The sequence below is a fragment of the Capra hircus genome, chromosome 4, assembly GCF_001704415.2.
Source record: "Capra hircus breed San Clemente chromosome 4, ASM170441v1, whole genome shotgun sequence".
NCBI lineage: Eukaryota > Metazoa > Chordata > Mammalia > Artiodactyla > Bovidae > Capra > Capra hircus.
In genome coordinates, this window is record NC_030811.1 from 8,664,773 (window position 1) to 8,678,807 (window position 14,035).

The 14,035-nt window shown below is 49.6% G+C and overlaps 1 protein-coding gene across 5 annotated transcripts in view; it reads right to left on the reverse strand.

Moving 5' to 3' along the window:
- CUL1 (cullin 1) overlaps nucleotides 3,672–14,035 on the reverse strand; it is an 88,580-nt gene continuing 78,216 nt past the window's right edge. For all 5 annotated transcript variants that reach the window (XM_018046827.1, XM_018046824.1, XM_018046823.1 and 2 more), the window contains exons 14-22: nucleotides 13,132–13,249; nucleotides 11,750–11,826; nucleotides 11,180–11,311; nucleotides 9,453–9,545; nucleotides 6,140–6,187; nucleotides 5,978–6,060; nucleotides 5,353–5,458; nucleotides 4,733–4,846; nucleotides 3,672–4,240 (exon numbers count right to left, since the gene is read on the reverse strand). In XM_018046827.1, the coding sequence (XP_017902316.1) occupies nucleotides 4,160–4,240; nucleotides 4,733–4,846; nucleotides 5,353–5,458; nucleotides 5,978–6,060; nucleotides 6,140–6,187; nucleotides 9,453–9,545; nucleotides 11,180–11,311; nucleotides 11,750–11,826; nucleotides 13,132–13,249 (852 nt within the window). In that variant the 3' untranslated portion in view covers nucleotides 3,672–4,159. The remainder of the gene's footprint in view (nucleotides 4,241–4,732; nucleotides 4,847–5,352; nucleotides 5,459–5,977; nucleotides 6,061–6,139; nucleotides 6,188–9,452; nucleotides 9,546–11,179; nucleotides 11,312–11,749; nucleotides 11,827–13,131; nucleotides 13,250–14,035) is intronic.

Here is a 14,035-nt window from a genome sequence, read left to right on the forward strand (position 1 = left end):
CATCATTCTGTGCGACAAAATTATCAACATTTTGAAGTTTATTTTTTAAAAAATGTAATCCTCTACCTAGAAACTGCTTCCTATTTCTCAGTATTATCTGGATCAGTCAACCTCCAGGCTTCAGTGTGCCCAGTCAATGACTCCAACTCTGGATTCCCACCTCTGCCCAAGGCGTTCAACTGCCCACCACTGCCACCAAAAATCAATTCACAGATGGTGTCATTTAGATTTGTAGGTTGCAGGTAGGATCTTCCGGACCCAGGGATTGAACCCAGGTCTCCTGCACTGCAGGCAGATTCTTAACTTTCTGAGCCACCAGGGAAGCCCACTTTAGATTTGTAGGTAGGTCATCAAGAAAGGTTTCAAACGACATTTTGAAAGAACCTAAGTATTCCGTTGGAGGGCCTCTCTGGTGGCTCAGCTGGTAAAGAACCCGCCTTCAATGCAGGAGACCTTCGTTTGATTCCTGGGTTCGAAATGTTCCCCCGGGGGAGGGCATGGCAACCCACTCCAGTATTCTTGCCTGGAGAATCTGCATGAACAGAGGAGCCTGGTGGATTACAGTCCATGGGATTGCAGAGTCACACGACTAAGTGTGCACGCACGCACGCACATGCACACACACACACACAGACACATACTCTGTTGGAAGTTGCATAGGCTTTGGGCTCTTATCAGAATAAGCTCAAATCAACACTTGCTTATTCCTCTGGCCTCTGTTACAAATGATCCAGGGAGGGGTGTGTGTAGTACCTGGGATGAGAAGTGGTCCAACACATCCACGCCACACAGCTTTTTGTATGTGAACCAAAGCTCCATAAAGAAGTTTTAGAAAACTGTCCTCACCTATTTTGACCAAGTCATTGTTCTGCCTCTAGAGAGATGAGATTCATCAAACCACCCAGACAAGTTGTTGCCATTCCTAAAAAAAAAAAAAAAAAAAAAAATTTTTTTAAAAGGATTTAGTTAAGAGGGATTTACTTCAAATGAGTCAAATGATTTTTTAGCTGGGTGTGGCAAAATCTTTTTTTCCAAAGGAAAATTAAGATACCTCAATGAATAGGTAGGCCATCTTAAAATACTCAGTGAGTAAATATATTTTAGATTTGGGTGCCTCTCAGCCCTGTGTCTCCTGTTGTGGTGTCCCTGGATGCCTCCTACAAAGGCGCTGACCTGTGAGGGCTGGCAGTTTGCCTCTAGGCAGGCGTGAGGTTTGAGAACCCAGCCCAGGAGAGGGGCTCCTGGCCCTGGGCTCTACCTTGTTGCCCCCCTCCTAGGAGAGAGGAGATGGTTCCGTCAGGGGCAGCACTTAAGCGACTGCCCGGAACACAGCTTTCCTTCAGTGAACCAATCCCTGTGGGTTATGCCAAGGCTGCCATACACCACCCCTCTTCCAGGGCGTGAACTTCCCTGAGGGCCTGGGTACTAGGCAGCCTTCAGAGGTGGGTGATGGCAGATTCAGAAGGCTACTATTGAGGTTCTGAAAAATGCAGCTCAATGCAGGAGACCCTGGTTTGATTCCTGGATGCCGGGGAACTCAACCCTCGTGGCTTGTATTTGGAGGCCCAGCCATTCTTGTTAGGCTAGGAAGTGGTTCGCGGAATGAAGGCATCAAGTCTGGAACTGCCTTTTATTCCACATCCATTAAATAGGACTTTCATCTAGTGTGAGGGTCGGGGTGGGGGGTATGCACAGGGAACCTCCCATCACCCACCTCCAGTCTGCCTTTGCTCACGGATGTCCTCGGTCTTACCAAAGACACTCTTCACCCTGGAGGAACTCGAGAGACGTCAGTAAAGTCTCATGAAGAGGTCCCTTAGAGGAGCATCAGCACAGATACACTGCTGTGTGAAACAGCTAGCTGGCGGGAAGCCACTGTGTCCTCTGCGATGACCTCGAGGTCACCCCTCGAGGGGTGGGATGGGGGGAGGGTTTGGAGGAGAGCTCAAGAGGGAGGGGGTCTATATCTGATTCACTTTGTTGTGCAGCAGAAACAAACACAACACTGTAAAGCAATTGTACTTCAGTTAAAAAAAAACCACCACCACGAAGCTCTAGTATGTGACCTGGCAACCCCACTCCTGGGCATGTATCTGCGGAGGCCGTCGTCTGAACAGGTACCTGGACTCCAACGCTCACCGAGGCGCTACTTACAGTAGCTGGACGTGAAGGCAACCTAAATGTCCATCAGTAAATGAACAGATGAAGCAGCTGTGGTACCCAGACACAATGGAATATTATCCAGCCACGTAACAAAGAATGCAACGCCATCTGCAGCAACACGGATGGACTTAAAGACTGTCACACTAAGTGGAGCCAGAAAAAGACACACCATATAGTATCACTCGTATGTGGAAATCTTAAAAAAAAAAGGAACAAATGAATGTCTACAAAACAGAAGAGAGAACTACAGATGTAGAAAACAAGCTTGTGTTGAAGATGGGATAAGGCAGGGGAGGGATAAACTGGGAGACTGGGGCATATGCACACTGCCACACACAGCACAGATGACAAGGACCTCCTGTATAGCACAGGGGACTCTACTCAATACGCTGTAATGACCTGTATGGAGAAGAATCTAGAAGAGTGGAAACAGGTGTAACTGAATCATTTTGCTGCATACCAGAAGCTAACATGTAAATCAACTGCACGCCAATAAAAATTTAAAAAAAAAAAGAAAAAAAAGGCAATTTACCTTCCTACTCTTGCGGGGAGTCAGACGGCAAGTGCGGCAAGCGGCTGTGGCGGTTTACAGCGCGTCTGTCCCTGGGCAGGCGGACTGTTGCCAGGAAAAGCAGAGCTGTGGTCTCAACTCCCAGCCGGGGACTCGCAGGGCAGTCTCTAGGTGGTCCTCGGAGCCCCAGGGCACTACAGCTCTGGGAGGGGGGGGTTCTCTGGGGGAGGGGGGGGCATTGCTTTTTGCCTGGTTCATACACTGGGGCTCTTATTAAGACTGTTAGAAAAAAGAAGATACACTAAGACAAACATGGAAACCGTTAAGCCAAGTGCTTAAGTCTATTACTCTTCCTTTTAATAACCCATTTAACCATTAAATTTTAAAACACTAACCTGTTAGGTGCCAGATTGGTCCAAAAAACTGGAAGGACATAGTAGCTTAGGTGTCTTCCTCTGGCCCTGATTTCAGAAGCAGGCCTCAGGGCAGGTGGAGATGGCACAGGTGTTGACAAGCATGTCCGAGTCTCCAGTCAGGAGAGCCACGTGTAGTTTTTATGGACCACGAAGCCCAAAAGACGAAACCAGCCCGGGGCTTCTGCTCTCGCCTCCCGTTCCTTCTGGATTCAGGCTGGGAAGTGACCGCACAGGGGCTGCAAGCCAACCACCCGAGACCACAGGCGAGGAGTCACAATGGGCCAGAGGCGAAAGGGAGACGCTGGCGGTGGACATGGCCCCTGAGCCCGACTCGGGACGAACGTGGTGACCAGCGGCCACCCTTCCAGGAAGGCGGCTGGCTGACCCTGGCCAGCACCACGGGGGTCTGCAGAGAAGCCATGGGGATGCTCCGGGGCGTTGGTCGCTGGAGCCAGTCAGGGAAATGAAGGCAAACGCTCCAGGAGGAGAAGGCGAACAGGGCTTGGACATCCAAAGCTTAAACATGTTTCCTCTCGGCCCGGCGGCCCTCGGGGCCTCAGGAAGACACCAGGGAAGGCCCGTTTGCACAATCATTATATCTTTTATTTACAGATAGAAATTAGTAAAACTTAAAACAAAAACCCAATGCGACTTGTACAGAAATCCTTTAATTTTCTTTATTTTCACACATTAAAAAATGAAACACACTATACAAATGGTTTTCTCATAGCAGATTACACGTGGGTCCCTTCAGACCCGCTCTCCAGGACTGCCGGCCTCCGAGGGGCCCCGGCCGGCAGCTGGGGCTCGCGTGGCCAATGGTTGATCCGGATGCAGGCGCATGCAGCCCTCGGCGCGGGAGGTCCCCCCCTCCGGTCTTAAATTAGGTTAAATGGCGTCGGTGTCCGTATGTACAGACGTGAAGTGTGGCGGTCCTGAGCAGCTCCGGGGCCCGCGCCCGCGCCAGGGGCCGGGCCTGGGGCCGGGCGGGCGTCCGGGGGTGCGGCCGCCGCGCTTGGGGCTGCCGTCCCCGCGGCCGAAGGGCTGCGCCCGCGCTCAGACCCCCGGGTTAGGCCAGGTAGCTGTAGGTGTCCTTCTCCCCATCCACTCGCTCCAGATACTCCTTCTCGATAAGAATGTCAATGCATTTCTGCGCGTGGTGTTCCGAGGAGGGAGAGGCCGTGAAGAGAAAGAAAAACACATTTACCGATGAGAGAGGGATTCTCCCACCCTTCCAGGGCGGCGCCGTCTCACTTCCCGCAGAGCCCCCTCGCCCCCCGGGGTTTCCCACCGCCCCCCTCGGGTCTCAGAAGGGGAAGGACGCCCGGTTTCTGTGTGAAAAGACCCCGGGGGTCCGTGTCCCGGGGCTGCAGACCCCCGCGGGCCCAGAAGGAGCCACGTCTGCGGGACGGGCCTCCCACCGGGCTCCGCACATGCAGGAGGCTCCCGGGCCGGCGCTGTTCGCTCTGAGCAGCTCAGCAAGTGGAATGCTGAGGATTTTGCACGTCTCAGAATTCGGCCTGTTTTCTTTTGTAGAAACCTATTTTACGTGACTAAGCCAAGCTCCTCTGTGACAGTCATCGCCTCTTTTGTTTTTTGAGATAATAATCATCTGAATCCTGGTGCTGGGGGATTCCTATACCTTAATTACTGGGACCCGGGGCTTGAATCTTGAGGACAGCTGAGTCAGGACTTCTCCAAGTAACTGCTGGTGTTTTAGGACCTTCCTCATTTTCATAATTCTCACAATAGCCGCCTATGTGACCAAGGAAAGAAAAACAGACCTTGTTTTCCCCAGAGTTAACCAGAACTTGTCTGTAATGAGGAGAAGTAGCAATAAGGCTGCGGGGTGCGCTCTGTGCGCAAGACTGGGATCCCAACGGGAACCAACACACTGCAGGTCCAAGGACGCAGGGGGCCGATTCTTTCTGCTTGTTTCCGCGCCAACACAACAAACGTTAGAGTGTTTTGGTTTTGTGAGCAGCAATTTTAGTAATTTAACCCAACTAGAACACACATTTAAAATGAGGAAAAATTCAGTCCTCAAAGCCACAGATGGCACTTGAGCGCTCCACCAGACAAGCCTTGCTCCCGCCCCTTTTACGGACTCTCTCATCTGTTTCTTCGGTACTTCATCTACTACGCCCAGAACCATCTATCATCCAGGCCGCCTCTCGCAAGTCCCAGGCGACACACAGCCTGAGGGAAGCGCCCCCAGCTATGGGCGGCCCGCCTGCCACGTGAGGGGCCGGCCCCGGTCACCTGGATCAGTAGTTTGCGATCTTCCTCGATGTTTTTGTGCGTGGTTTCCTGTTCCTGCTTCTGTTCCGTTTTCATGGGCACATTGATGTTAACCCTTAATTTTTTACTGTCAAGAAAGTCGAGGAGACCAGTCACTATTGCTTCCAAAGACATACAGTAAAGCTGCTTTCTGTTTTCGGTCTTAAAGAGTGGCTCTGCCCCCAGACAGAGGGTGGAGAGCATGACCAATGACCTCCCGCCTCCCCAGGCCGTTGCCACGTCATCTCTGTGAAAGGCCCCCTAGTTCCCTATGGGGCGGGGTCCTACCCTGCCAGCAATGGGACAGCTGTGTCCCAGGAAATTCAGCTCCTTAACCTGCTCTCCCCAAACTATCAAGTGAAATAACATCAAGACACGGGGGCTCAGAGGGCCAGGCTTTCTAGGAGAGCCATTTACCAAATGAAGAAAACCCCGAAAACTTGAGAGTCAACTGGAGAAACACCTGGGATGGCCAAAGGATGTCAAAGGCCTCGGCAGAGGCCAGCACTGGGCTCACAGCCCCGTGTGCGATGACACCCGTGTGCGCGCTTGGGGTCAGGGGGTGAGTCTGTGGCCTAGGACCATCTCCTTAGCAGATTTTCCTTACTTTTTATAACCAAGATATAATTTTATTAAGGTATCTGGCTTCAATTCCACCTCATCAACATTTGCGTTTTCATCTTCCAAGACCTGTAAGAAAACAACTGTTAGTACATCATATCAGGAAACGGCTTTCTTCTAGTTTAACATTCAAAGAACACAGACGTACCAATAACTTGGACTTCAATAAAATCTGTAGGACTTGTGCCAAAATGTCCTGCAATTAAAGAGAAAAATACATTTTTTTCTTTGCAGTAAAAACCACAGCCAATCCCACAGAGTCTATTTTTGGGGAAAAATTAGTGACCCAAGTAGAAGATTATGTCCAGAGGGAAAAGAGGGCTGTGCCCCTCAGCGGCTCCCCAAACGTACTCCGAAAAGTGGCAGCAACCCCGTTCTGCTCTTGATCACCCAGTATTAAAACTCACAACTCTACTAATAAAGACCAGAACGTGTAAGATCGACCTCCCTGACTGCATCTTGGACACAGCACTGAAAGGAATGGGCAGGAGCTTCCACGGCCTTGCACGCACCTTCTGCTCATGAACACGCCAGGGGTGGCGCCCGAGACGTGCCTTTGGTGAACCCACGCCCCTGGGCCACCTCTGTGTGCAGAGAGCAGGCGGTCCGTCCTGTCTCAGCTCTCCTCTAGCGCCCCAGCTTGGGGACCCCACACAGCGGGACAGCCGCCGGGATGCTCACATGCCCCCCTGCCCTTAAAGGAAGGCCATTTCGGCCCAGGCGAGGCGCAGCTGGAGAGGCCTCCGGTGTGCTGACCGCCCGGAGCCGGATGAGGATGAGGTGGCCACGCCCGCAGCATGGCCGCAGAGGCCGTCTTCACAAGCCACAGTGACTGAGCCACCAACAGCCCTCACGCAGGAGAGGAGAGGGAAGTGGGGGACAGCCGGCTGAGGGGCTAGCGTGGAGGCTGAACAGGGGAGCGAGGGCCGCCCAGCCCCGAAAAGGGAGTTCCCGAGAGCAGAGCCCTCCCTGCGGTCTGGTGACAACCTGAGCCTCTCCTCCTCCTGGTGAGGAATGAGGAAGGAAAAAAAGAGACTCTTATGTGCACAGAAGCAAATTCTTGTGTTATTAGAACTTGAAAATGTATTCTGGGCTAACCTGAAGCACGATGCAAAAATAAATGACTTTCCTAATTCACGTTCCATGAGGCCAACAATACCCTGACACCAAAACCAGACAAAGCTATCACAGGAAAATGGCAGACCAAGTTCCCTATGAATAAAGCAGCAAAAATCCTCGAGAATATTCCAGCGAACCAAACCCAGCAGCATATAAACAGTGTCATATACCATGACCAAGTGGTATTTATCCCAAGAATGCAAGGGTGATTCACCATTTAAAAACCATCAACATAACACACATCAGTGGACAAAAGCACACAGTCATCACAAGGGAGTAGCAAGAACATTTCAACAAAATCCAACACTCTTTCATGATGGAAACACTAAAAAAACAAAACACTATAGAAATAGAAGGGAATGTCTGCAGTCTAGTAAACAGCATCTAAGAAAAACTCACAGTGACAAACTGCAAGCTTTCCCCTCAAGGTCAGGAACAAGACAAGGATGCCCGTGCTCACCACTTCTACTCAGCACTGTACTGGAAGTTCTATCCACAGCAATCGAGCAACAAAAATAGAGACACCCAAGGAGTAAAAGTAACAAAACTATTAGCATTTATAGATGACATGACTGTGTATTTAAAAAGTCCTAAAGAATCCACACAAAAAGTACCAGAATAAATGTATTCTGCAAGACTGCAGCATACAAGATCCAACAGGTAATTGTATTTCTGTACACCAGCAATGAATTTACAATTTCATCAACAATAGCATCAAACTTAATAGAATACTTAGAGGAGTAAATTTCACCAAAGTATCAAACTTAATACTTGGGAGTAAATTTCACCAAATAAGTGTAAAAAGGCTTGCATGATAAAAACTGTGAAACACAGTTAAAAGAAATTAGAGACAATCTGAATAACAGAGAAAGATATCCATGTTCACAGATTAGAAGACTTGATCTTGTTAGGATGGCAATTCTCCCAAAGCAACCTACAGATTTAATACAATCGCCATCACAATTCCAACTGCCTATTGTGCAGAAACAGACAAGCTAATCCTGAAATTTATATGGAAATACAAGGGACCCAGAACAGCTAACTCAAGTCTGATACAGAACAAAGTTGGATGTCTCAATTCCAAAACTTATTACACAAAGCTGATGTGGCACTGGCATAAGGCAAGACGTTTAGATCAGTGGAGAAGAACTGAGACTCGAGAAAGACATCTAGAACCGACTGACTTTCGACAAGGTTGCCAGTACCAACCAAGAGGGGAAAAACATGTATAAAAATATCCAGCCACTATGATGTACACCTGAAACTAATGTATTAATTTACACTTCAATTATACTTTAATAATAAGTCAACTGCACTTCAAGAAAAAACAGGGCAAGAACAATCTTTGACCTTGGATTAGGCAATGATTCCTCAGATGTCTGACACCAAAAGCATAAGCAACAGAAGAAAAATAGAGTGGGCTTCATCAGAATCAAAACCACGTGAGTGATAGAGAAAATGAAAACCCACAGAGTAGAGGGAATATCTGTAAATCACTTATCCGAAAAGGGTCTACTACACAGAATATATGAAGACTTCTTACAACTCAACAAAACGACAAACAACCCAATTAAAGTGGGCATAAACATACAATGAGGCACTACTTCATATCCACTACAATGGATGAGCACCGTGCTGGCAAGGATGCAGGGAGGGTGGAGCTCTCACACTGCTGCTGGAACACGAGCGGGGGTAGCCACTGTGGGGCCGCCTGGCAGTCCCTCCAGAAGGCAAACGTAAGCGATCACGGCTGTAATTCCACAGCTAGGTCTACACCCGGGAGAGCTGAAAGGCCTGCACACACGTGTTCCCAGGAGCGTCACTCATAACAGTCGAAAAGCAGGAGCGACTCGCACGCCCATCAGCTGACAAACGGATAGACACGGTGTGGCCCATCCGTATGCCTGAACGGATCTTTCCCGTCACAAAAAGATGAAGGTAAAGAGTAGTTACTGCTAACGGTTACTGGTTTCTTCTTCTGCTGATGGAACTGTTTGGATTTGTATGACGACGGTGGTCGTACAGCCCTGTGGAAGCCACTGACTAGTATAAAATGGTGGATTCAGTGTCATGTGAAATGTAGCTCAATAAAAAACGATTAGCAGGAAGGATAACATTTGGTGAAAATTTAAGTTTAGTAAGGGAAAGCTTAGCTGGAAAGAGGGCTGAGAACAAGCTAAATGAATGAGAAAAGCGAGCCATGTGGGCATGTGCGTGGGTAGGTATATGTTACACTGAGTTTAAAAATTAAGCTTTGAACACATCATGTGTTGAGCCCTGGAAGAAGAGCTTATTCAGGGTCATGGATCCTTCCCCTCCCCAGGACACCGAGGCTGGAGTACCATTTTGATCTGGGTGCTGTCCGTCAGCTGCTGCACGGCATAGGCATCCTCCGTGTTGTACTGGAGCAGGATGGCCATCTGGAATGTGGATGCCTTCGGGGCCCCATGCGAAGGAAAGAGAGGAAAGAGCTAAATGCTGGGCAACTCCCAAAAGAACTTATTTAGGAAAGCAGTGCTCTGAATAGACGCAAAAAACAAAGCCGATCCATTAAGTGGGAGTAACGCACGGCTCACAATTCCACCATGATCCGCTTCTTCCTGAAAGACGCCGCTCCCTACCTTTACAGACACTCGAGGATTCTGCATTTTCTTCCACACGTTTTGTCCATGTAAATACAGTGGACCTCTGAATGATGCAAACTGAATACTTAAGATGGGGTGTCTTTTTATGTAAATGGTCTCGATAAAGTTTACGTGTCTACTGATCCAAAGCGGGGCGGGGGGGCACTGAAATTTTAGGTAATGAAGTCTGAACTCAGAGATTCTTCTATGTATACTTGGGAAGAAAGAAAACAATTTCAATTGCATAGGGGACCCTTGACATGGGTTTGAACTGTGTGAGTCCATTTATCTGTGGATTCCCCACCCCCAACGGTAAATAGCACAGTGCTACTAATCTGAGGTTTGTTGAAACTGAAGATGTAAGGAAACCATTGGATGCAAACTGCTGACTCTAATTTTTGTGCAGATTTTCAACTGCCCAGGGGGTCGGTGCCCCAAACTCCCCGCTGCTCAAGGGTTAGCTGTACAGAAATCCACATTCAAGGTGATAAAGACCTCTGGACCTGGTGTGACGGAGTATCAGACACTTCAGTTTATCAGAATAGAATTGCTGAAAGTTTAATGAGCAGGTTGAGTCTGCAAAATGCAGTCAGAAGTTTCCTAACACTTACAGATTTACAATTGCTTTTATAAGCTTATAAGCACACAAGTGAACCCTCTTCAGGATGGAATCTTTAAGGGACAAGATCTTAACGGAAACTGTGGCTCCTATCAGCCAGGAGCCAGAGGAGGTCCCTTCGCCAGGCCGATGCTTGGCTGCTCAGCGACAAACCAGGAAGCAAGTGGCCGCTACCATCAGGCGGGGCGCAGCGCCGCAGGGAGCGAGCGCCGAGGCTGCTGCTGACAGGAAACTGCCCCGCAAAGAAGAGAGCTAGTATCACAATTACAGACAGAAAACTCCAGCTTTTAAAGCTGGTATCTGAACACTAGTGTATGTCAAGCAGAAGCTGTGTCAAGGACTCTGCGACCCCAGGGACCGCAGCTCCTCAGCTCCTCTGTCCATGGGATTTCCCAGGCAAGAACGGGAAGCTGGAGTGGGCTGCCATTTCCTCCGCCAACCTATCTCCCTGACTCAGGTCCTGAACCTGCGTCTCTTACGCTGGCAGGCAGACTCTTTGCCGCGGAGCCACCAGGGAAGCCCTCAAACGCATATTAAAATACATTCAACTTCACTTCGTCTTCACACCGCACACAGAGTCCAAGCTCTAACACCGCCTCCACACTTTTGTGGAGGAGAAAAGTGAGGCTCAGCATTAGTGAGTAGCTTCTCCCTTAGCTAGAGAGAACTCACCTCTCCGACTCATAAAATCCAAGCTGTTACCTCGGTATTATTTTGCAGAAGCCTAACTCTAGATTCTGTCGCGTGTCACCGCTGGATCTCTATACTTCATCTCATCTTCATTTATAGTAAACCAACCAACCTCCAAAATAAAAAGTGATCTTACCTGCAAAGTGTATCTGTTTTTGAAGCAGTTTGTTACTAATTCTCCTTTTGACAGTTGATATAACCACGTCAATTTTCTGCCGCTGTGACGGCTGGCGTAAAAGGCTGTGAATCGCTGGTAACTCCGCTCCAGCTGCGTACAAGGTAGGGAGCGCCTGTGAAACACGTGCCTCAACACATCCTACAGTCATCTCTAAACACACACTGGGCCTAGTTCACAGGACAACATGCTGACGTGAAAGTGAACTGCAAGTATCAAGTGTTCATTATCTTGCAGAAGCCCGTTAATTTACACGTTTGAAAGTACAATTTTAAAAAGTCTCTAGTTCAAGACAAGTAGGGATCACCATGACGTTCATCGCCGAACTACGAGGTCCTACTTTCTGAGAGTAAACCACCACTGCTGAGTGGGACCGGAGGTGCCACCTCCTGACCCCACGCTGGCCAGTGCTCAGGGCTGCCGGGGCACGGCTTGGCCAGCAGGAAGGCCTTTTGCAGGCATGCCGGCATGAAGGGGCTTCTCCTTATCCCTGCCCAACACCAAGGGAATAGAAGAGGAACCCATCCTTACCTCTGATGGCAAGGCAAACGTGCAAGACTGCTGAAAGGGCCACGATCCGGAACTCAGCACTTGAATACTGAAATCCACTGGGGGAGAGGAAAGTTCAGGAATACATTAGCCTTATAAACTGGAAAATGCCAACAGAGCAGGTAAACTTAAATTGCTTTTTATTAAAAGAAAAACACACTAAATGAAAAATCCTGCTTTAATATAAAACTAAGGATGAAACACACTAAATTTCAATTAAATTTGGTAAAGGGAAAGTGTTAGTCACTCAGTTGTGTCTGATTTTGCAGCCCCATGGACTGTAGCCCACCACGCTCCTCTGTCCACAGGGATTCTCCAGACAAGAACACTGGAGTGGGCTGCCATTCCCTTCCCCAGGGCATCTTTCCCACCCAAGGATCTCCCGCATTGCAGGCAGATTCTTTACTGTCTGAGCCGCCTGGGAAGTAAAGGGAAAAAGAGCCACAAATTCTCTCCCTGCAGAGTGCGTCTTTCATTCCCCGTCTAACTCAGAATTATAACACCATGTGCCTGTTTGGCTTCATCTGCTCTGGTTTTCAGCCACCAATAAGCTCAGTCCACTCAGGGTACACCTGAGTTCCTCAGGCTGGATGGCCTGAGAGCCTCAAACTCAAGACAATGAGAAGCGCAAGTCAACCGACTTCATTATGCTTTGTGTGGCGCTGAAGACTCTGTGTACAGCACAAAGACACATGATCTATAAATTATACCATAATGTCATCACTGCAGACAGCTGACAACAAGTCTGCTGGCACCATGGTCAAGTTTTACAATGGAATGGTGCTTTTGATTTGGGGCAAGTACAGCCTCATTTTCATTTAAAAACAAGAGAATCACCATGTCCGCGAAACCTGCCACCCCCTGCTGCAGCCAGACCTCGCAGGAACCCAGAGGACCTCTGTGTCCTGACACCAGCCTGTCCTGACCCCCAGTGCAATCAAGGAGCCAGGTTTTGACTGGTCATCTGTATGGCCACGGCAGTTTCTTATAATAGAAGAAACTGCTAGAATGGAATCAAACTTAAGTGAAAAAACGTTAACTGGAACTTAAACTGTAACTGGCACCCCTGAGCTGGCGACCGGCCAGGGTGAGGCGACCATGCCAGCCAGTGGAAGAGGTCAGGGCTCAGGACCTGAACACAAGACCCCCACCGGCTCGGCCCCTCGGGGGGAAACGCCAACCCCCTTCCCCGGCTTCACCTCCTGTCATCACCCAGGAGGCAGGAGGCATGGGGTGCGGACTTCCTGTGTGCCTGGCCCTGAATTTCTGATAAAGCTGCCGTCTCTCGCACTCACTACAAAGAGCACCGCCTCCTCCAAGAGCCCTGCCTGGTCAAGGAAGCTCGGGAACCAGGGGATACTCACAATCCAGTGGCTCGGAGTTCGTCAGGTGCTTTTTGAACTGCTCGTTCAAATCTTTGCTTACACCAATGTCTTGAAACATCCGCTGAAGTTTAGAGGTATACTCAAAACCACAAGCTTGCTGAAATGAACCCAGACAACTGCCTTATTAACTTCTCCAGAGACAGAGATGTATACAGGGTAGTCTGACGGGGAGCATACACACAGGAGACGCTGAACGGCAGTACTGAAGCTGCAGCAGGTACAGGAGCTCATGGTATGAACATGCACTGATTAACGTCCATATGCTATCAAAGCCTACATAGCTGTAAACAGAACCGTCAGCGACTGGCGTAGAACACAGTGACTGCCACTCGGGCAGGAAGAGCGAGGATTTCTGACAGCACGAGAACACCGAGACGACTTGGCTTGTCTGTGTCTCACCCGTGGCCGAGGACTGACCTGCCCATCCCCCACACCCCATCCCATGCTGAAGTCCTAGGCTGCTGGCACTTGGAAGTGGGGCCACGGTGAGATAAGGAGGTTTAGGAAAGGTCCCGAGGGTGGACCTCTATGCGGGGAAGAGTTGGCCGGGTGGGGACGTGGCTGGGCGTCCTCAGGGAAGGGGGAGGGGGAGGGGCGGGGGGCCTGCACTGGACACTGAGCTGCCTGGACCTTGCTCTGGGCATCCTGGCAGCCTCTGGAGCTCTGCGAACACTTCTCTCCTGTTTGAGCCACTAAGTTACGGTACTCCATCACAGCAGCCCACACGGAGTAGCACTCACGTTAACTAATTTCCGGTCACAGCGAAATACGCCGTAAAACGTGGAACAGCCCTGAGAGGCCAGGTGCAGCGGGAGCCGAATTAAGAAATAAATGCTCAATAGCCAGCAGCATTCCTGTCCTCCTGCAGACGTGGGGTTACTAA